Source organism: Nansenia antarctica, assembly GCF_963989245.1.
Source record: "Nansenia antarctica genome assembly, chromosome: 11".
NCBI classification, from domain to species: Eukaryota; Metazoa; Chordata; class Actinopteri; order Argentiniformes; family Microstomatidae; genus Nansenia; species Nansenia antarctica.
Genome location: NC_137681.1, coordinates 28,166,488 through 28,190,140, shown reverse-complemented (window position 1 = coordinate 28,190,140; position 23,653 = coordinate 28,166,488). Strand labels below are relative to the sequence as shown.

Here is a 23,653-nt window from a genome sequence, read left to right as displayed (position 1 = left end):
TAGGTCTCTCTCCTTCCTAGGTAGGTCTCTCTCCTACCCAGCTAGGTCTCTCTCCTTCCCAGCTAGGTCTCTCTCCTTCCCAGCTAGGTCTCTCTCCTACCCAGCTAGGTCTCTCTCCTACCCAGCTAGGTCTCTCTCCTTCCCAGCTAGGTCTCTCTCCTTCCCAGCTAGGTCTCTCTCCTTCCCAGCTAGGTCTCTCTCCTACCCAGCTAGGTCTCTCTCCTTCCCAGCTAGGTCTCTCTCCTACCCAGCTAGGTCTCTCTCCTTCCCAGCTAGGTCTCTCTCCTTCCCAGCTAGGTCTCTCTCCTTCCCAGCTAGGTCTCTCTCCTTCCCAGCTAGGTCTCTCTCCTACCCAGCTAGGTCTCTCTCCTACCCAGCTAGGTCTCTCTCCTACCCAGCTAGGTCTCTCTCCTTCCCAGCTAGGTCTCTCTCCTACCCAGCTAGGTCTCTCTCCTTCCCAGCTAGGTCTCTCTCCTACCCAGCTAGGTCTCTCTCCTTCCTAGGTAGGTCTCTCTCCTTCCTAGGTAGGTCTCCCTCCTTCCTAGGTAGGTCTCCCTCCTTCCTAGGTAGGTCTCTCTCCTTCCTAGGTAGGTCTCTCTCCTTCCTAGGTAGGTCTCCCTCCTTCCCAGCTAGGTCTCTCTCCTTCCTAGGTAGGTCTCTCTCCTTCCTAGGTAGGTCTCTCTCCTTCCTAGGTAGGTCTCCCTCCTTCCCAGCTAGGTCTCCCTCCTTCCTAGGTAGGTCTCTCTCCTACCCAGCTAGGTCTCTCTCCTTCCTAGGTAGGTCTCTCTCCTTCCTAGGTAGGTCTCTCTCCTTCCTAGGTAGGTCTCTCTCCTTCCCAGCTAGGTCTCTCTCCTTCCTAGGTAGGTCTCTCTCCTTCCTAGGTAGGTCTCTCTCCTTCCCAGCTAGGTCTCTCTCCTTCCCAGCTAGGTCTCTCTCCTTCCCAGCTAGGTCTCTCTCCTTCCTAGCTAGGTCTCTCTCCTTCCTAGGTAGGTCTCTCTCCTTCATAGCTAGGTCTCTCTCCTTCCTAGGTAGGTCTCTCTCCTTCCTAGCTAGGTCTCTCTCCTTCCTAGGTAGGTCTCTCTCCTTCCCAGCTAGGTCTCTCTCCTTCCTAGGTAGGTCTCTCTCCTTCCTAGCTAGGTCTCTCTCCTTCCTAGGTAGGTCTCTCTCCTTCCTAGCTAGGTCTCTCTCCTTCCTAGGTAGGTCTCTCTCCTTCCTAGGTAGGTCTCTCTCCTTCCTAGCTAGGTCTCTCTCCTTCCTAGGTAGGTCTCTCCTTCCCAGCTAGGTCTCTCTCCTTCCTAGGTAGGTCTCTCTCCTTCCCAGCTAGGTCTCCCTCCTTCCTAGGTAGGTCTCTCTCCTTCCCAGCTAGGTCTCTCTCCTCCCCAGCTAGGTCTCCCTCCTTCCTAGGTAGGTCTCTCTCCTTCCTAGCTAGGTCTCTCTCCTTCCTAGGTAGGTCTCTCCTTCCCAGCTAGGTCTCTCTCCTTCCTAGGTAGGTCTCTCTCCTTCCCAGCTAGGTCTCCCTCCTTCCTAGGTAGGTCTCTCTCCTTCCCAGCTAGGTCTCTCTCCTCCCCAGCTAGGTCTCTCTCCTTCCTAGGTAGGTCTCCCTCCTTCCTAGGTAGGTCTCTCTCCTTCCTAGGTAGGTCTCCCTCCTTCCCAGCTAGGTCTCTCTCCTCCCCAGCTAGGTCTCTCTCCTTCCCAGCTAGGTCTCTCTCCTCCCCAGCTAGGTCTCCCTCCTTCCCAGCTAGGTCTCTCTCCTTCCTAGGTAGGTCTCCCTCCTTCCCAGCTAGGTCTCTCTCCTCCCCAGCTAGGTCTCTCCTTCCCAGCTAGGTCTCTCTCCTTCCCAGCTAGGTCTCTCTCCTCCCCAGCTAGGTCTCTCTCCTTCCTAGGTAGGTCTCTCTCCTTCCTAGGTAGGTCTCTCTCCTTCCTAGGTAGGTCTCTCCTTCCCAGCTAGGTCTCCCTCCTTCCTAGGTAGGTCTCTCTCCTTCCCAGCTAGGTCTCTCTCCTCCCCAGCTAGGTCTCTCTCCTTCCTAGGTAGGTCTCTCTCCTTCCTAGGTAGGTCTCTCTCCTTCCTAGGTAGGTCTCTCTCCTACCCAGCTAGGTCTCTCTCCTTCCTAGGTAGGTCTCCCTCTTTCCTAGGTAGGTCTCTCTCCTTCCTAGCTAGGTCTCTCTCCTTCCTAGCTAGGTCTCCCTCCTTCCTAGGTAGGTCTCTCTCCTCCCCAGCTAGGTCTCCCTCCTTCCTAGGTAGGTCTCTCTCCTACCCAGCTAGGTCTCTCTCCTTCCTAGGTAGGTCTCTCTCCTTCCTAGGTAGGTCTCTCTCCTTCCTAGGTAGGTCTCTCTCCTTCCCAGCTAGGTCTCTCTCCTTCCTAGGTAGGGCTCTCTTCTTCCTAGGTAGGTCTCCCTCCTTCCCAGCTAGGTCTCTCTCCTTCCTAGGTAGGTCTCCCTCCTTCCCAGCTAGGTCTCTCTCCTTCCTAGCTAGGTCTCTCTCCTTCCTAGGTAGGTCTCTCTCCTTCTTAGCTAGGTCTCCCTCTTTCCTAGGTAGGTCTCTCTCCTTCCCAGCTAGGTCTCTCTCCTTCCCAGCTAGGTCTCTCTCCTTCCTAGGTAGGTCTCTCTCCTTCCTAGCTAGGTCTCTCTCCTTCCTAGCTAGGTCTCCCTCCTTCCTAGGTAGGTCTCTCTCCTCCCCAGCTAGGTCTCTCTCCTACCCAGCTAGGTCTCTCTCCTTCCTAGGTAGGTCTCTCTCCTTCCTAGGTAGGTCTCTCTCCTTCTTAGCTAGGTCTCCCTCTTTCCTAGGTAGGTCTCTCTCCTTCCTAGCTAGGTCTCTCTCCTTCCTAGCTAGGTCTCCCTCCTTCCTAGGTAGGTCTCTCTCCTCCCCAGCTAGGTCTCCCTCCTTCCTAGGTAGGTCTCTCTCCTACCCAGCTAGGTCTCTCTCCTTCCTAGGTAGGTCTCTCTCCTTCCTAGCTAGGTCTCTCTCCTTCCTAGCTAGGTCTCCCTCCTTCCTAGGTAGGTCTCTCTCCTCCCCAGCTAGGTCTCCCTCCTTCCTAGGTAGGTCTCTCTCCTCCCCAGCTAGGTCTCCCTCCTTCCTAGGTAGGTCTCCCTCCTTCCCAGCTAGGTCTCTCTCCTTCCTAGGTAGGTCTCCCTCCTTCCTAGGTAGGTCTCTCTCCTTCCCAGCTAGGTCTCTCTCCTACCCAGGTAGGTCTCTCTCCTTCCTAGGTAGGTCTCCCTCCTTCCTAGCTAGGTCTCTCTCCTTCCTAGGTAGGTCTCCCTCCTTCCTAGGTAGGTCTCTCTCCTTCCCAGCTAGGTCTCTCTCCTTCCTAGGTAGGTCTCCCTCCTTCCCAGCTAGGTCTCCCTCCTTCCTAGGTAGGTCTCTCTCCTTCCTAGCTAGGTCTCTCTCCTTCCTAGGTAGGTCTCCCTCCTTCCTAGGTAGGTCTCCCTCCTTCCTAGGTAGGTCTCTCTCCTTCCCAGCTAGGTCTCTCTCCTTCCTAGGTAGGTCTCTCTCCTTCCTAGGTAGGTCTCTCTCCTCCCCAGCTAGGTCTCTCTCCTTCCTAGGTAGGTCTCTCTCCTTCCCAGCTAGGTCTCTCTCCTTCCTAGGTAGGTCTCTCTCCTCCCCAGCTAGGTCTCTCTCCTTCCTAGGTAGGTCTCTCTCCTTCCCAGCTTGAACTTGTCTCCACTGTTACTATCTAGACTTCTGTGGAAGCAACTGTGGACCGTGGCTTTGCACAGGGGCCGGTTTTGCTAATCCTTCCTTTCCTTTGTATCTAAAAGCTGTCTTGAAACTGAAAAAGTGTAAAGGAATTAGGGTTGCCGACTGTCCTGTATTAGCCAGGATGTCCCGTATTTGTCCTGTATATTCATCCAATCACAGGCCCCCTCGTGCGGACATAATAGCGTAAATCTGACAATTTCCTGCAAACCTCCCCAGCCCTGTGCAGTGGCACGCCATCTTCTGTCTGTATCTGGTAGTGAGAAGGTTGGCATCCCTAAAGGGAACTGGCATCAACGTCTGGTACACACAGGAACCACACAGGAACCACACAGGAACCACACAGGACTGAGTAGTGATCATTCTCCAATCCCTCTGTGGTGGTCTAGTAGTGGATAGTGAGTTGGACTGGTGATAGTGAGTTGGTTGTGAGTTCAAATTCCGCCCTTGAGTGAGACCTGGGAACACCACCACTAGTGTGTCCTTGAGTAAGACCTGGGAACACCACCACTAATGTGTCCTTGAGTAAGACCTGGGAACACCACCACTAGTGTGTCCTTGAGTAAGACCTGGGAACACCACCACTAGTGTGCCCTTAGTAAGGCCTGGGAACACCACCACTAGTGTGCCCTTGAGTAAGACCTGGGAACACCACCACTAGTGTGTCCTTGAGTAAGACCTGGGAACACCACCACTAGTGTTTAGTCCTTGAGTAAGACCTGGGAACACCACCACTAGTGTGTCCTTGAGCAAGACCTGGGAACACCACCACTAGTGTGTCCTTGAGCAAGACCTGGGAACACCACCACTAGTGTTTAGTCCTTGAGTAAGACCTGCGAACACCACCACTAGTGTTTAGTCCTTGAGTAAGGCACTTAGCCCTCAGTTACTCCCGGGGGGAATGTCCCTGTAATCTCTTAATTGTAAATCACTTTGTATTAAAAGCGTCTGGCTAAATGGCAGATTCAAAATTCTAAATCTCTCTCTCCCTCAGGGTGATCGAGTACGGAGAGGAGAACCGGATGACGGTGCAGAACATCGCCATCATCTTCGGCCCCACGTTGTTGAGGCCAGAGACAGAGTCGGCCAACATCACCATGCACATGGTCTTCCAGAACCAGATAGTGGAGCTCATCCTCAACGAATACCAGTACATCTTCCACTCCAGCTGAGCCAATCATCATGAGAGAAGCCTCTCCCTGAATCAGCCAATCATCAGCAGAAGTCAGGATGTCATAATAGAAGCCACATTGCATGATGGGAAGCCACGCACACACACACACATGCGCACGTGCACACACACACACACGCACACACACACACACACACACACACACACACACACACACACACACACACACTGTACACAGGAGGGAGCCTGCCTTAGGGCTGCTTGCCTTAGTAGAGGAGACGACAAATATGTGAAGTGTGTTTGTGTAATGTGTTTTATTTGAATGGTCGGTTCCCTATTCTCCTGTTGTTCTCTCCGTTTCTGAAACTTCAGCATTACTTATGAGACGAGTGCGCCCCCTTGTGGCATTACTCGTGCTAGATATTTTGTTCCCATACTTTTAAATCTTACTTTTGTATAGAAATTGAATATCAGATCATATTAATATTATTTGACACCAACGCCCTCACCTCAAGGCAAACTGGAGAGAGGATTTTATGTTTCTGTTTTAACATACGATTAAATGAATCATTCCATGTTCATTTTAGACAGTTTTAAAGATGACATGTTTAAAAGTTCCTGAAATGTGTATTTTATGTTGCTGTATATTATATAAATGAATAGCTCAGAGGACCTGTGTTATGCCAATAATTTGTCTTATTCAGTCTCACCCTTTACCCACAATGTTTATTTCTGTAATATAGAAATGTATAAATAAAAAAAACATTAATATTAATACCCACAAACTGCTGTGAATTTGACACTGAATTACTTGTACAGCCACTCTAGGTTTTATACTGGATAATCAGATGGCACTTTTTCAATAAGCACAATTAGTGTGAATGAATTGTGTTTAATGAATGCATAGAATGATAAGAATGATAACGTTATAGCTATTTTGTTCAATAAATGTTCTTAGCAATAATGGAGTCGAGGACTGAGTATGGAGACACCAAATGGAAGACAGTTCTGATAAAACATTATTTGTTCTGTATCTAGAAATAAATTGCATATTTATGCTATTACGGAAAATACACCATGTGTTCCTAATAAAATAACTTTGTAAAAACATTTCACAGAAGATGTCTCACTCCTTTAACACAAATCGATGAGACATTGATCTGTTACTAATAATTATAATGATATCAATAATAATAATGCACTTTTCTCAGTATTCAAAGACACTACGCTCCATGGAGAGAACAAGAGTAGATAGATACATAAAGTAAAACAAAAGCACAGTTAGTAATAACAAGAATAAGAATAGTTCAAGATTAAAAGCAAGTTTAAAAAGATGGGTTTTGAGCTGGATTGATGTGGTTTGGGAGAGGTTTATTTATTGATTATATATTTTTATCATTGCATAAAAAGTAACATATGAATTGGTTTTGGACAGATAGTGCCTAAAATGGCAAGAGATTATCTGCTATTGGCAACATGACAGTTTCCCAATAAGGCCCAATAGGTGGCGATAATGCGCCATTCAGGTTACCAACTGCCCTAAACTCCAACATCGAAGAAGAAGAAGAAGAAGAAGAAGAAGAAGCATCGCTGCACCCACTTCCGGGAGCTGTCAGCTGCATACACACCTCCTCTGCAATGAGCTTCGAGTGGCCCTGGCAGTATGACTTTCCACCCTTTTTTACGTAAGTTGACAATGTTTTAACTAAACTCTGACAGCAGACATGAAGACGTGTTGTAGTCTCACACATGGCCAGCTACTTTACAGGGAGGCAGCAGCTACACGCTAGGGAAGTGACCTGCGGCTAACTCTGTTCTCATAGACAGCAGATTAGATTATTGTACAGAAAGTGTACAGATTGTATGAACAATACTGTATGCAGATGACCATATCCATCTGAGCCAAACCAGACCTGTTAACAGCACAATCAGTTCACCCCGCCTACATGATCCATATGGAGGGTCTGGACTGGGGGACTTGTCTCACTGCGTTCCTCTGCGTTCCTAGCTGATGTTTAATTAGTTATTGTTATTGTACCGTTCCATGGTATTGCAATGTGGTAGAGTTACTTTCATGCCTTGATCACAACTGCATTTGGAGTGTGTGTGTGTGTGTGTGTGTGTGTGTGTGTGTGTGTGTGTGTGTGTGTGTGTGTGTGTGTGTGTGTCTGTGTCTGTGTGTGTGTGTGTCTGTGTGTGTGTGTGTGTCTGTGTGTGTGTCTGTGTCTGTGTCTGTGTCTGTGTCTGTGTCTGTGTGTGTGCTGCGCGCACTGCTGCGCGCACTGCTGCTCACGTATGCATAGATGTCTCAGGAGACTGTGTCTACTACCCCCCAGCACTGTGTCTCCAGAGACTCCTGCTTCCCCCTATACTGTGTCTCCTAAGATTTCTACTTCCCCCTTGTACTGTTTCTCCAGTGTCTGCTTGGTTATCAATGCTGCTGTTTTTGGTGGTTGACAGGTTACAGCCAAATGTCGACACGAAACAGAAGCAGCTGACGGCATGGTGCTCCATGGCTCTGTCCTACTGCCGGCACCACAAACTCTACACCCTGGACGTGATGGAGGCCCAGGAGAGCCCTGTGTTCAACAACAAGAAGATAGAGAGTATCCTTCCTTCTGTCTGGAGAGATCTGATCTGCCTTCCTGATTGGACAGACGTGATATTTAGTTGAAGCATTGAAGGCAATTCTCGGATGGGCGGGCGGCTGTGGCTCAGGAGGTAGAGCCGGCTTGATTGCAAGGTTGGCCGTTCGATCCCCAACTCCTCCTGTCCACGTGTCGAGGTGTCCGAGGGGCAAGACACTGAACCCCAAATTGCTCCCAATGAGCGGGCTGGCACCTTGCATGGTAGCTTGCCGCCATTGGAGTGTGAATGTGTGTGTGAATGACAGGCCGTTGTAAAGCGCTTTGGAATAAGTGCGCTATATAAGTGCAGTCCATTTACCATTTTCTCTAAAACAATATCCTATATATATATATATATATCTTATATCTCAACCGTTTTGTGATTGGTCTGAATTTAGCGGGAAATTTGGATTTCAGGAAATCCCTCTCCTTTCCCTCTCTCTTCGCCGGTCCCTTTAATCCCGTATCCTAATCGAAAATGGAACATCATCAGCGACGACTGTGGGTTATTGCATTTACTGCTGTTCTCTGGTTCATGTTCTTATATAGGCTACCAGTGCTCAGGATACGAAGAACATGTCCAGTTCGAACAAGCATCTAGGCTACGCCTGGAAAACAATGTGTTTATGCATTTAATGCGGAGACACCGTTCACTGAATAGTTTATACACCTCCGTGTTCTTATGCGTGTTTTCCGGCATGTGTGAAATATGCTGATCTGCCCAAATGCCAATGAGGTGTTCTACCTCCTCCCTCCAGACTGATGGACTGCACTTATATAGCATATTATTTTTTGCTGCTCCAAAGCTGCTCCAAAGCACTTTACAACGGCCTCTCATTCACCCATTCACACACACGTTCACACACCAATGGCGGCAAGCTGCCATGCAAGGCGCTGGCCCGCTCACTGGGAGCAATTTTGGGGTTCAGTGTCTTGCCCAGGGACACTTCGACATGTGGCCAGCCGGGGCTCGAACCGCCGATCTGCCAACCTTGTGATCATTAGACGGCGACTCTACCTCCTGCGCCACAGTCGCCCCTTAAATGATCCATGACTCATTGCGAATGAATATGATGAACGATTGCGAAGCTCCCTCAAATGTCTGTCAGTGGCTCTGTTGCGACAGTTCTGCAGTTCTGCTTTATGGTAATGTTTGCGACGGTGGGGTGTCGTCATTTCGATCTGTAGGTAAAGTATCTCAGCCTGGTTGATTCGTCCCGGAACGGAAAGCGATTGCTGTGTTCACACTAGGGATGGCCGGTTTTTCAGTTAAACCGAAAACCGGGGTTTATAAAAATAGAAACGTTTTTTATCAAAACCGTCTGAAACCGGATTTTTATTTTTTTATTTTTTTTTAGAAGAATAAAATAGAATAACAATAAAACTGGAACATGTCACATGTTTGTCGTGTGTGAAAATAACAATGATACAGTCTGAATCTGCCGCGCAATGAGTGAGAGGTTTGGTCAGTTGTGAAGAATAACTGAGGATTAATATCTAATTGGGATTATATTTAAGGGTAACGAATCACTCTATGGGAAAGATAGTTGCCTTCAGTTATTGGTAGATAGGAAAGGTTTTTTACAATTACTCGCTTACATTTAATAAGATCATTTTCGCTGCTCTCTGTAAAGCGCATTGGGTCACTTTTGTGAGAAATGCGCTATAGAAATAAAATGTGATTTGATTTGATATCAATCAATCAAACTTTATTTATGTTCTATAGCACAAATCATGCATTGAATGTAACTCCAAGTGCAGTATTTACTAAACCACAATATAATAAAACAAGAGCTATACGGATCAAGAGTGTTTGTGCACAGCGCCACTGTGTGTGAAGGCGCTACTGAAAGTGATGACAGAACGCATGTCTCAGAAGATACGCGGTCACTTAGTGACGCAAAGGTAGTTCTGTATTTATCTCTATCTGTATTAGTACATTTATTTTGAAAGCTCTATTTTGACAGCTCTACCATGGGCACTTTTATTTTGATGGGGCATTCTTTGTTGATTGACTTACGACAGTTCAGGACGAGTCAGTCTCGCGGCATGTGGTTTTTATGAAAAGCTTTAAGTATGTTCACCGCATAATTCTAAGTCTAATATTTCAGTGATTATTGAGCAGTATTCAAATATTTTAATACATTGAGCAGCAGCTGAAACTTTGTCTAAGAACCAAGATATTGAGAAAGCAGTTCATTCAATGAAGACGCTTTTCCAAGAGATGATCTTCCGTGCAGGCGTGCACCCTGGATCAGCGGAGCTGGTGTCTTAAGTGTTCATGTGTTTTCATGTATGGTGTAGCTTACAAAAGTCTGCCTTTCCACTTATATTTGTGAAACTAAGTAGCCTAAATGTGTTGCGACTGTGCTTACGGTGTTTTAATGGTGTTCGACATGAGTGTATTGCAGTGGAGGCTCCTCCATAGAGGTGGAGGAGGCCTGGCCTCCCCAATAATTTGAGAGAAGAGAGAGAGATTTAAAAAAGCAATAATTATATATATTATTTTTATTTATTTTTTTATTTAACAAACATTTTATTTTAAATTGTTTTATATTAATATTATTTATTAATATTATTTCCGTTTTGTTCATAAATATTTTCCATGGCTAAAACCCAATATTGCAATTGTAAAGCACCTACAGGCCAGAATCCCTATCCGTTTCTATTGAAGGAGGCCAGGCCTCCTGTCGAAAAGTCCAGGCCTCCTGTTGGAAAGTGGTTTCTCATAGAAGTCAATGTAATGCAATTTTTTTCATGGCAATATGTGATTGGCCCATCACTGAAAATGGGTGGGAACAGGAGGCCTCTCCTCCGTGTAGTACCTTTTTTCCGCCACACGCGTGTATGAGTGCTGTTCTGCAGGATAAATATTAGAAATGAGTCCAGGGCTGAATGATTGACATTTTGTCAGGTAAAATGGATGTGAGAGAGGTACATGCAACAGGTGCTTGTGGTGGTGGCATGGGTCCGAATCCAGTGGGAGAGGAGGATGGAGTTCAACCTAGATGCAGGCCATGGGATGGGAAAGAAAATCTAGTCGACTATTTGTTGTCCCAGCCATTCCATACTTTAAAGTTTAGACCATGCTGCAAAAGTGAAGATAAGATCTGCTGGCCGACCAACTCCAGAGGTAACGATGAGTCGCGTGACTCGAGCCAGGGGTAAGCAACAGAATGAATCTAAGTCTAAGATGAAAGCGGGCTGGTATAGTGAATCCAATTGAATGAATTGGAGTCTTAAAACATGTTTTCGTTACATATCCCCTTTAACAGAATGTTAAATTGTCTATGTTTTCAGAGATCGTTGCAACACTGCTACGAGAATTCGCCAGTCACTTCAGTCAAAGAAACACTCGCCATAGTGGCTACGAGTGTCCTGTCAACTTGTCCTTTGCAGGACACGTCTAGAACACCCATGGCTATTATCCCTGAAAAACATAACTAATTTGGCCAAATACTTTTGCTTAAAATGACCTCGGAAGTCGGCGAGATTCTGATGCGATTTATACATCGAATAGGTAGACACCATTTAGGATTTATTGAACAGTTTTATTTTTTAATGTAGTCGATTTCGTTTTATTACAAGTCAATTTAATATTCGACCATATCAAATTACTGCATTTTTTTTACATAAGGCTAAGCTCTGCACAATGAATTCCATCAATCAGAACTTTCTGATTGTAGCTTACACTCCAAATAGTATCTATGCCTTTGGCCAGTGTAGTTAATTTCTCTTGTTGGTTATGAATCAAAGAACAATTCTGAGTTCAAGACTATTTATTTAAAGTACAAAAGTATACAGATATCAAAGCTCTGGTCTGAGAGAGAGAGAGAGAGAGAGAGAGAGAGAGAGAGAGAGAGAGAGAGAGAGAGAGAGAGAGAGAGAGAGAGAGAAGAGAGAGAGAGAGAGAGAGAGAGAGAGAGAGAGAGAGAGAGAGAGAGAGAGAGAGAGAGAGAGAGAGAGAGAGAGAGAGAGAGAGAGAGAGAGAGAGAGAGAGAGAGAGAGAGAGAGAGAGAGAGAGAGAGAGAGAGAGAGAGAGAGAGAGAGAGAGAGAGAGAGAGAGAGAGAGAGAGAGAGAGAGAGAGAGAGAGAGAGAGAGAGAGAGAGAGAGAGAGAGAGAGAGAGAGAGAGAGAGAGAGAGAGAGAGAGAGAGAGAGAGAGAGAGAGAGAGAGAGAGAGAGAGAGAGAGAGAGAGAGAGGCAAGCTGCTTTGGTCAAGCTGTGAGGGGTGCTGGAAACAGAGAGAGAGACAGAGAGCTGCGTGTTCCAGAGGTGAGAGAGGGCCCTCAGAGCCCACACCCTTACTTATAAACAATAGTATGCAAATACAGTCAAAATACAGTCACAGACAATGGTCCTATCACATTACCAGATGGTCAAGGTGTGAAAAAGGGGCAGAGGCCAGGAGGTCATAAACCACCATTTTAAGATACACTTTGGTCATCCATTTTGTCTTGACCATTTGGCTTCTTGAGAACAAAGAGTTGTAAAACCCCCATTTTCAGTAGGACAGGCCCATACCATTATACCATGCATGTGTGTGTGTAATTAACTAAAAATATACTACACCAGCACAAAGACAGATAAGAAGAACAGGGAACATTCCATCGCGAGTAAAGCGAGCAAGCGGGGAAAAAATTGGCCTCCTCAATTCTGGAAGTCACCAGCCTCCACTGGTGTATTGTAGCAGTAGGGCTCAATTATTTGAAATTGGCGCTCTTTTTATTTTTTTTATTTTTTATTTTTTAATGTATTTTTCGGTTAACCGGAAAACCCCGGTTTTACTCTCTGACGGTTTTTCGGTTTCAATAATTGGAAACCGTCCATCCCTAGTTCACACCAGCCCAAACAAACCGATTTAAGGGGAAAAACGCTGCCAGTTTCGGAATGAAAACCTCGGTCTGAAAGCGACCGTAGCTACATTGTGTGTCCGATATTCCTGTTTTGATGTTGGATGAATACTCTGTGGGCAAATGAAACACAAGCATATGAGTTATCACTATAGGGAATGCGCCGAAATTGTACCCAATGCATTTTGTCCTGGTTTTTGAGGTGTTGAACCCTTAACTGAGCTCTCAGGAAAACTTTCAATGGAGGCTATTCAGGTTGTGTTTGAAGAACTGAGGAAAAAGGGTAAGTGCAGAATACACTTAAGTCACTGTAGTGAATAAGACAACAACATAAACGTGATTTCTGGTTTTCTGGTATACAGTAGAGGCATTTGAAGTGAGGGGCTGAAACAGGTGACAGATGACAGTCGGAGATTGAAGACCCATCTCTTAACACCTTAACTGTCCCTCCTGAGACATCTACTACCCCCAGCACTGTGTCTCCTGAGACATCTACTACCCCCAGCACTGTGTCTCTTGAGACATCTACTACCCCCCAGCACTGTCTCCTGAGACATCTACTACCCCCCAGCACTGTGTCTCCTGAGACATCTACTACCCCCCAGCACTGTGTCTCCTGAGACATCTACTACCCCCCCAGCACTGTGTCTCCTGAGACATCTACTACCCCCCAGCACTGTGTCTCCTGAGACATCTACTACCCCTCCAGCACTGTGTCTCCAGAGACTCCTGCTTCCCCCAATTCATAGCTTTCATGTGACGTCACAGCATAGTGGAAACGCCCACGTGACGGGCAAAAGGCACTTTTTGCGGGCAAAACCCACGGGCAAAACCCACTTTTTGCGGGTTAATAACTTTGATTTCCCGTGGGTTAGGAAAATAATTCCAACGTGTCCGGATAGAGTAGAAGACAGGGAATCCAACACTATTTGAATGGTGTCAATCCTCCACTCCTATCACCGTGGACACAGCAAGGAGCGAATTCCCGGATATAAATATTCCCTCGCTCGCTGACAGCGGGAGTTGGGAGTTTCGTCCAGCAGCCGGTGAACGCCCGGTTGATCGAGTTTCATATTAAAAGTATATCTTCTCGGGGTGTCAGCGCGGTGGTTAAGGGCTCAAAATGACCGTATACTGATGGTGAATTTAGCAATAATAGTCTTATGTTTGTACCACCTCCATAACCGGTGTTATTCACGGGAAAAGCCGGTCAAGGAGGCACCCTTTGCAGGTCAATAACTTTGATTCTCCGGGGGTTATGATAATAATTCCAACGTGTCCGGATAGAGTAGAAGACAGGGAATCCAACACTATTTGAATGGTGTCAATCCCCCACTCCTATCACCGTCGTGTATCTTGAAAGTTCTTCATGGGTGAGGTGGTCTAAATAGTAGGCAGCCATGTTGAGCGATGTTGCTATGATACTTTTTGCCCGTCAGGTTGGTGGTTGCTAGGGAAGAAACCACGTGACTGAAAGCTATGAATACTGTGTCTCCTGAGATTTCTACTTCCCCCTTGTACTGTTTCTCCAGTGTCTACTTTATAAAAAACGTTCTTCTATCACAACGACTGCCAGTGGCCGCTGGCCTGAGCTAGATTACTCTTCCTGCTACGACTGGTGAATTCATGAGTCACTTACTTAGTCAAATGTATTGATTGTAAGTCGCTTTGGAATAAGGCGTCTGCTGAATGCCAAACATGTAAATGTTAAACTTGACACTGTAATCCTCAGGGAACCTGGAATGGTTGGACAAAAACAAGACTCGCTGTCTAGTCATGTGGAGGCGGCCGGAGGAATGGGGCAAGCTGATCTACCAGTGGGTGAGTAGAGTACAGACCAGTAGAGTACAGACCAGTAGAGTACAGACCAGTACAGACCAGTAGAGTACAGACCAGTACAGACCAGTAGAGTACAGACCAGTAGAGTACAGACCAGTAGAGTACATACCAGTAGAGACCAGTAGAGTACAGACCAGTACAGACCAGTAGAGACCAGTAGAGTACAGACCAGTAGAGTACAGACCAGTAGAGACCAGTAGAGTACAGCCCAATAGAGTACAGACCAGTACAGACCAGTAGAGACCAGTACAGACCAGTAGAGTGCAGACCAGTAGAGTACAGACCAGTACAGACCAGTACAGACCAGTAGAGTACAGACCAGTAGAGTACAGACCAGTACAGACCAGTAGAGTACAGACCAGTAGAGTACAGACCAGTAGAGTACATCATTTTAATAATAATTTTGTCATTTAGCAGACGCTTTTATCCAAAGCGACTTACAATTACGAATTACAGGGACATTCCCCCTGGAGTAACTGAGGGCTAAGTGCCTTACCCAAGGGCACACTAGTAGTGGTGTGGCTTCAGGCGGGATTTGAACTCACAACCTTCCGATCCCAAGTCCAACTCACTATCCACTAGACCACCACTACCCCCATACCAGTACAGACCAGTACAGACCAGTAGAGTACAGACCAGTAGAGAACAGACCAGTACAGACCAGTAGAGTACAGACCAGTAGAGACCAGTAGAGTACAGACCAGTACAGACCAGTAGAGTACAGACCAGTAGAGACCAGTAGAGTACAGACCAGTACAGACCAGTAGAGTACAGACCATTAGAGAACAGACCAGTACAGACCAGTACAGACCAGTAGAGTACAGACCAGTAGAGTACAGACCAGTAGAGTACAGACCAGTACAGACCAGTACAGACCAGTAGAGTACAGACCAGTACAGACCAGTAGAGTACAGACCAGTAGAGTACAGACCAGCAGAGTACAGACCAGTAGAGTACATCATTTTAATAATAATTTTGCCATTTAGCAGACGCTTTTATCCAAAGCGACTTACAATTACGAATTACAGGGACATTCCCCCTGGAGTAACTGAGGGCTAAGTGCCTTACCCAAGGGCACACTAGTAGTGGTGTGGCTTCAGGTGGGATTTGAACTCACAACCTTCCGATCCCAAGTCCAACTCACTATCCACTAGACCACCACTACCCCCATACCAGTACAGACCAGTAGAGTACAGACCAGTAGAGTACAGACCAGTAGAGACCAGTAGAGACCAGTAGAGAACAGACCAGTACAGACCAGTAGAGTACAGACCAGTAGAGACCAGTAGAGTACAGACCAGTAGAGTACAGACCAGTACAGACCAGTACAGACCAGTAGAGTACAGACCAGTACAGACCAGTAGAGTACAGACCAGTACAGACCAGTAGAGTACAGACCAGTAGAGAACAGACCAGTACAGACCAGTACAGACCAGTACAGACCAGTAGAGAACAGACCAGTACAGACCAGTAGAGAACAGACCAGTACAGACCAGTAGAGTACAGACCAGTAGAGACCAGTAGAGAACAGACCAGTACAGACCAGTACAGACCAGTAGAGTACAGACCAGTAGAGTACAGACCAGTAGAGTACAGACCAGTAGAGTACATCATTTTAATAATAATTTTGCCATTTAGCAGACGCTTTTATCCAAAGCGACTTACAATTACGAATTACAGGGACATTCCCCCTGGAGTAACTGAGGGCTAAGTGCCTTACCCAAGGGCACACTAGTAGTGGTGTGGCTTCAGGCGGGATTTGAACTCACAACCTTCCGATCCCAAGTCCAACTCACTATCCACTAGACCACCACTACCCCCATACCAGTACAGACCAGTACAGACCAGTAGAGTAGAGACCAGTAGAGTACAGACCAGTAGAGACCAGTAGAGACCAGTAGAGAACAGACCAGTACACCCCAGTAGAGTACAGACCAGTAGAGACCAGTACAGACCAGTAGAGTACAGACCAGTACAGACCAGTACAGACCAGTAGAGTACAGACCAGTACAGACCAGTACAGACCAGTAGAGTACAGACCAGTAGAGTACAGACCAGTACAGACCAGTAGAGTACAGACCAGTAGAGTACAGACCAGTACAGACCAGTAGAGACCAGTAGAGTACAGACCAGTACAGACCAGTAGAGACCAGTAGAGTACAGACCAGTACAGACCAGTACAGACCAGTAGAGTACAGACCAGTACAGACCAGTAGAGACCAGTAGAGTACAGACCAGTAGAGACCAGTAGTGTACAGACCAGTACAGACCAGTACAGACCAGTACAGACCAGTAGAGAACAGACCAGTACAGACCAGTAGAGTACAGACCAGTAGAGACCAGTAGAGTACAGACCAGTACAGACCAGTAGAGTACAGACCAGTAGAGACCAGTAGAGTACAGACCAGTAGAGTACAGACCAGTACAGACCAGTACAGACCAGTAGAGTACAGACCATTACAGACCAGTACAGACCAGTACAGACCAGTAGAGTACAGACCAGTAGAGAACAGACCAGTAGAGAACAGACCAGTACAGACCAGTAGAGTAGAGACCAGTAGAGAACAGACCAGTAGAGACCAGTACAGACCAGTAGAGTACAGACCAGTAGAGACCAGTACAGACCAGTACAGACCAGTACAGACCAGTAGAGTACAGACCAGTAGAGTACAGACCAGTAGAGTACAGACCAGTAGAGTACAGACCAGTAGAGTACAGACCAGTAGAGACCAGTAGTGTAGAGACCAGTACAGACCAGTAGAGTACAGACCAGTAGAGTACAGACCAGTACAGACCAGTAGAGTACAGACCAGTAGAGACCAGTAGAGTACAGACCAGTACAGACCAGTAGAGTACAGACCAGTACAGACCAGTAGAGTACAGACCAGTACAGACCAGTACAGACCAGTAGAGTACAGACCAGTACAGACCAGTAGAGTACAGACCAGTACAGACCAGTACAGACCAGTGGAGTACAGACCAGTAGAGTACAGACCAGTAGAGTACAGACCAGTAGAGAACAGACCAGTACAGACCAGTAGAGTACAGACCAGACCAGTACAGACCAGTAGAGTACAGACCAGTACAGACCACTAGAGTAGTAGTCTTTGAGCCTCGGAAAAGCGCTATATAAATTCAATGAATTATTATTATTATTATTATTATTATTATTATTATTATTATTAGAGTACAGACCAGTAGAGTACAGACCAGTATGTACTCTACATATCTCCTTTTCCATTGTTAGAGTTGGTCTGTTAGTCTGTGTTAGTCTGTTTATTGGATCCCCATTAGCTTATGCCGTAGAAGTTTGCTAATATTCCTGGGGTCCACACACAATCAACATTACAACAAATAATACTTTAATACAGTAAATAAATACAAATATATAAAATAATATACAAAATATATGTTAGTGAGCGGACCGGACTCCGCGCGGCATCTCCGCAGTCGTTTGAGGTTTCATAGTGGAGCGTACCACCGTCCACCTCTACCACTACCACCACCACTACCACTACCACCACCTCCACTACCTCCACCTTCACCTCCACCACCACCACCACCACCGCCACCACCCCCACCACCACCACCACCTCCACCCCCACCACCACCACCACCCCCACCACCACTACCACCACCACCACCTCCACCCCCACCACCACCACCACCCCCACCACCACTACCACCACCACCACCACCACTACTACCACCACCACCTCCACCACCACCACCACCACCACCGCGTACCAACTTCCTACATTTCTCATGCCGGTTTACTACATTTCATGCCGAGTCATGTTTTGTGTGACACCGGTACGCGTCCGCTAGGTATGCACGGTCACCGCTTTGAGTCCGCGCAGACCTCTGCGGAGTCCGGTCCGTGTGTTTAGGCCTTTAGTCTGTTTGATATTGTGCTGAAATGCAATTCGGTTGTTAAGTCGTGACGTGTTTCCGGGTCCAAAGTTGGCTGAGGCGCTCTCTTTGAAATGCCGCAGTAATAATAATAATTCATTATATTTGTATAGCGCTTTTCCGAGGCTCAAAGACGCTGACAAATATGGGAAAAACGGGAAAGTGCTGCGTCCCTTGTTGTATGAATAGATCCGAGTCTAAAAAACTATTGAACTGTCATTCTACTGCTGTAGTACTCTGGTACTATGGTGCGGGGAATTTCTGGTTTGGACCCGGAAATTGCTAAATATCACGTTTGACGTCAGACTTAACAACCGAATTGTCCAGTACTGTTATGAGTCTGCAGGTCAGGGTTAGTGAGACAGTGACTTTGCAGTAACAGCGAAACGTTCCTGCTGTTCTACTCTGAGGGCGTCCTGGACACAGATGAAGACTGGTCCTAGACTAAGAAGCTACCTCGATCCTCAATGGAGGTTTTCCATTGGAAGTGTGATTTAATCCTGGACTAGTCTTCAGCCTTGGCTGTGAAACCGGCCCTGAATGAAGTAATTCATGAGGGCAACTTTTTTTTAATTTGATCTCTCTCCCCATCTCCGTTCTAGGTGTCTAGGAACGGCATGGTCAACACAGTGTTTACCCTCTACGAGCTGGCCCACGGGGACGACACGGAGGGCGAAGGTACAGCCACTGAATATTCCATCATTAACACTAGAACGGCCATGGGTGGGGTCATTAACACTAGAACAGCCATGGGTGGGGTCATTAACACTAGAACAGCCATGGGTGGGGTCATTAACACTAGAACAGCCATGGGTGGGGTCATTAACACTAGAACAGCCATGGGTGGGGTCATTAACACTAGAACAGCCATGGGTGGGGTCATTTGACCCTGTGAGGAATTTTTTTAAACATATATCTTTGCACTCGATCAAATTTCAGGACCCTCTTTTCATGACTTTTCCTAGATATGTGAGTTCTACCACCCAGTATCCTTACATTTTCAAAATCACATCAGGATAAGCTAGTATAAAGCTATTGTGCTGTTTTTCTGTGTAGGAGGCAGGCTAATTTACAAGACACGCCAACTAGTGGTCTTTGTGTGTAAGTAGCAGCTTCCCATTGACAATGACTACGTTCATTTGACCCCCGAGGCGGCTCTTATAGCAGGTAAAAAAGGCGCGGCTGTTCTAGTGTTAAAGTTACGACTCCCAGATCTTATTGGTCTATGTCTAGGGGAGCTGAAAGAACAAAGTGTAAACACCAAGCTTAATGTAGGGAACTAATAACAGGCCACAGAACTAAAGCTTTATTTACAATAGTGACGGAGAGTTTACAGCACACACGCCAAAGGAGAGTTTACAACACACACGCCAAAGGAGAGTTTACAACACACACGCCAAAGGACACCAGGTCCACTACGAGCTGGGCCAACAAAGGGAAATCCAAAATAAAGTGTTATACTATCATATACATACAACCTAATCTGGTAAATACAGGGGACACCCTCTCCTTTGCCTAGTGAAATAACAGAGGTAGATCCTACGTGATGCTAATGTTAACCCAAGGGTGTTTCACCTACTAACCTATTTCCTGTGGCGTTTGTGTGTGACAAAACAAATTGACACGAAAGAGACGATGTTCAATATAAGACACCCAAACTAGACGAGATGATTTAACGCTAACAGAAACACTACTCTAAGGGCCGGTTTCACAGACGAGGCTTAAGCCTAGTCCTGGACTAAATCACACTTTCAATGTAAAATCTCCATTGAATATGCTTTTTAGTCCAGGATTAGGCTTAAGCCTTGTCTGTGAAACTGGCCCCAAGTGTTCTAAACACTACTCTAAGTGTTCGTAATCACAAGTTGGAATCTGACTTTGCACAACGAATCTAAGAGTCGACTAAACAAACACAAACACACCCAAACACAAACCGGTCGACTGGCGATGGGAATGTGTTTAAATGGTTGGATAGGAACAGCCTTCTGGTTGGATAGGAACGGGGAATGAATGAATGATGACTGGCGGAGATGAATGGCCCATTGCAGACGGACACCTGAATGTAGAATCTAGTGTGGAAGTACTCTCCTTAGTACAGTCGAACAAGTATTTGAAGTACGTTCTACACTGACAACTGACAACAGTAATTCAGCTAATTAGGTAGTGGTGGGCCTAGGGGATAGTGAGTTGGATTGGTGATCACAAGGTCATGAGTTCAAATCCCACCTGGGAACACCACCACTAGTGTGCCTTTGAGTAAGGAACTTAACCCTCAAGTTGCTCCATGGAGATTGTCCCTGTAATCTCTAATTGTAAGTCGCTTTGGATAAAAGCGTAAATGGTAAACATACGTCAAACGTGTACGTTTTTTTATGGAGCCCAAAAAGAACAAACAACAGTATACATACAGTATATTGTTGTGTCAATGCTCGTTTTCGTTTATATAAGAACATTATTCAAATGATATTCACGTATCTGCACATATACAGAACAATTTTAAGATTTGGAACAGTATCAAAAACGTTTATACATAGTAAGATTATATTAAGATTATATTGATTTATCTTCACATATATAACAGATGCTACCGTATCAAAAACAAATAGAAATATATTTAGGTGTCTTCATATATGTAACAGATGATACAAGAAACATCCGATTGCACCTTGAGATTTGGAGATTCGGTATCAAAAAAAGGTAAACATGCCTAACCCTAAATGTGATGTCATCCCCTTTTTCTCCCAGAGTTCCATGGGCTGGAGGAGTGGATGCTGCTGAGGTCATTACAGGCTCTGCAGGCGGACGGCAAGGCCGAGGTCATCACCATGGACGACGGCAAAGGGGTCAAGTTCTTCTGAGGCAGCGATGGAATGTTGGCCTCAGACTCGAAACGCTTGTCCTTCTTCTGTGGTGGAAGGGTCGGCAGTTTAAAGGTTTTGTACCTCAGAACCCAGTCGAGTGGTCGTTATAGTCATTGTTTGGTTAGGGAGTTGACTCGTTTTGGTTCACCGACATTTAAAGCCTTTTCTTATTGGAAGTGAAGCTGGTAGCTGGTGTGGGAGTTCCATCTCAATGAGTTGTTGAGGTAGATTTTCGACTTCTGACTAGCTAGCTTATCCTGAAACAATCATTTAGTTTGATGGAGGCAAACTGGTGCCCGTCATGCAGAGTGTCATTCAGGGGAGCTAGTCCACTACATGTACTGTACATTTCTTATGTATTCTTGCAGAGAGACGTTCCCCCCCCCCCCCCCCCCTCAATCTGTAACTATCTTTTTTCTCGTTTTGTATTTTTAACTACTTTTTCTTCCTATTGCTCTCGTTAACCGACCCACATGACAGAGCCTAGTTAGTTAGGTGTGGACGAACCTCTGCTCTGCCGTGTTTGTATTCCTCTGCCAGCGGACATCCCAAAGACATCCCAGAACAGACATCCATCCGAGAGCCATTTTGTGAAGTTTGAAATGGCTCCGGGATAGGTGTGGGAGAAGGACCATAGATCTGGGGCCTCATTTATAGAATTACTTTGGATCAAATTTGATCTTACCCGTGGCGTACGTAGAAAACCACATCAATGACGTGAGTCAATTTGACCGTTAGTTGTCATGATCAAATGCAACTTACCGAGAAGCCACCCTTCTCTGTCCTCTCCCGCTTCCAGACGAACGCGTTCAAGTATATTTGGTATTTATAGACGGAAGTACGTACGCAATTTTAAAGAAGCGTTTTATAAATAATGCTAGTTAAAGATGACGTTCAAGTATATTTTTTATAAAAGAGGCCCCTGGATCCTGGTTTAGTTCAGCTGTTTTACGGTGGTGTTGGTGCACCTCTCATGTACAGACTGCTGTGACCCTCCTCAGTACAGTACCCTGTAGAACACTACTGTCATTTCCTGTTTCCTGTATTTCAACCTCCTTTTTTTACCAATGGAAGAAAATAAATGGGAGAGGAAATTTGCTGCCCTTGTGCTTTTTGTATGAATGCAACTGTACGAACGAAAACAATAAGCATCATGCAACACCCAAGTTGCAAGCTGTTATGTAATTATGTATCTAACAGCGCCCTCTAGTGCTGAAACACCCATGTAATTGCTGTAAATCAGCAGGTCTCTTTATTTCATTGAGTCAAGCAAATTCATGTGTTTGAGAGAAAACAAAGAGCAATAACAGCAGAATCTGAGAGATGATCTGAGTCCGCAGTGAGACACAGGGCAGTGGTGACAATAACACCAAAGTGCTCCACCGTCAAAAGTCTAACCACTACAAAAGTCTCTTCACTACACTGGCTCCCCGCTGGTGGAATGAGCTTCCCACGGCTGTCAGAACTAAAGAGTCACTCCCCATCTTCCATCGGAGACTGAAGACCTCCATCTCTTCAGGTTAAACCTTAACTGTGTCTCCTGAGACATCTACTACCCCCCAGCACTGTGTCTCCTGAGACATCTACTACCCCCCAGCACTGTGTCTCCTGAGACATCTACTACCCCCCAGCACTGTGTCTCCTGAGACATCTACAACCCCCCAGCACTGTGTCTCCTGAGACATCTACTACCCCCCAGCACTGTGTCTCCTGAGACATCTACTACCCCCCCAGCACTGTGTCTCCTGAGACATCTACTACCCCCCTGCAATGTGTCTCCCGAGACATCTACTACCCCCCTGCAATGTGTCTCCTGAGACATCTACAACCCCCCAGCACTGTGTCTCCTGAGACATCTACTACCCCCCAGCACTGTGTCTCCTGAGACATCTACTACCCCCCAGCACTGTGTCTCCTGAGACATCTACTACCCCCCAGCACTGTGTCTCCTGAGACATCTACTACCCCCCAGCACTGTGTCTCCTGAGACATCTACAACCCCCCCAGCACTGTGCCTCCTGAGACATCTACTACCCCCCTGCAATGTGTCTCCTGAGACATCTACTACCCCCCAGCACTGTGTCTCCTGAGACATCTACTACCCCCCAGCACTGTGTCTCCTGAGACATCTACTACCCCCCAGCACTGTGTCTCCTGAGACATCTACTACCCCCCCAGCACTGTGTCTCCTGAGACATCTACTACCCCCCAGCACTGTGTCTCCTGAGACATCTGCTGCCCCCTTGTACTGTTTCTCCCGTTTCTATAAAGAACATTAAAAAACGTTCTTTCTTCTTCTATCATGACGACTGGTGAATTGATGGTTCACTTACCTAGTCAAATGTATTTGTTGTAAGTGGCTTTGGAATAAGGTGCCTGCTAAATGCCTAAAATGTAAATGTAACCATGCTTCCCCTCACGGCCTGGCCAACACAATACAGAGGATGTCTACAGGGGATTCTTTCCCATCTGTACAGTCCAGTTCATCCATATTAGTACATGAAACAAAGAAGCCACTCAGACTATTGAGATGCAGCCCGATGGTAATAATCATAATACCGGTAATAACTTTTATTTGTAAATCACTATTCCTGTGAACGTTGCAGCTCAAAGTGCTTTAATCATTATGTCATCTTAATTAAATTATTTAGTCATTTAAAGGCAATATTAAAAAGATGGGTTTTTAGTCTTGACTTGAACATATGTGCTGTGGTTGCATCCCTAATGTAAACTGGC

General features: G+C 46.2%; 2 protein-coding genes across 2 annotated transcripts in view; both read left to right on the top strand.

Annotated features, from left to right (window-relative positions):
- LOC308168074 (rho GTPase-activating protein 27-like) overlaps positions 1 to 4,866 on the top strand; it is a gene marked incomplete at both ends in the record, with an annotated part of 40,099 nt that extends 35,233 nt beyond the window's left edge. The window contains 1 exon segment of the mRNA XM_080542549.1: positions 4,689 to 4,866. Within this exon segment, the coding sequence (XP_080398675.1) occupies positions 4,689 to 4,866 (178 nt within the window).
- A 1,561-nt stretch (positions 4,867 to 6,427) lies between these two features.
- Positions 6,428 to 21,961, top strand: vps25 (vacuolar protein sorting 25 homolog). The gene is made up of 6 exons (XM_080542128.1): positions 6,428 to 6,511; positions 7,287 to 7,432; positions 12,535 to 12,588; positions 14,038 to 14,126; positions 18,659 to 18,734; positions 20,802 to 21,961. Exons 1-6 carry the CDS (start codon positions 6,465 to 6,467, stop codon positions 20,912 to 20,914), a joined length of 525 nt encoding a protein of 174 aa, XP_080398254.1. The 5' UTR covers positions 6,428 to 6,464; the 3' UTR covers positions 20,915 to 21,961.
- The last annotated feature ends 1,692 nt before the right edge of the window (positions 21,962 to 23,653 follow it).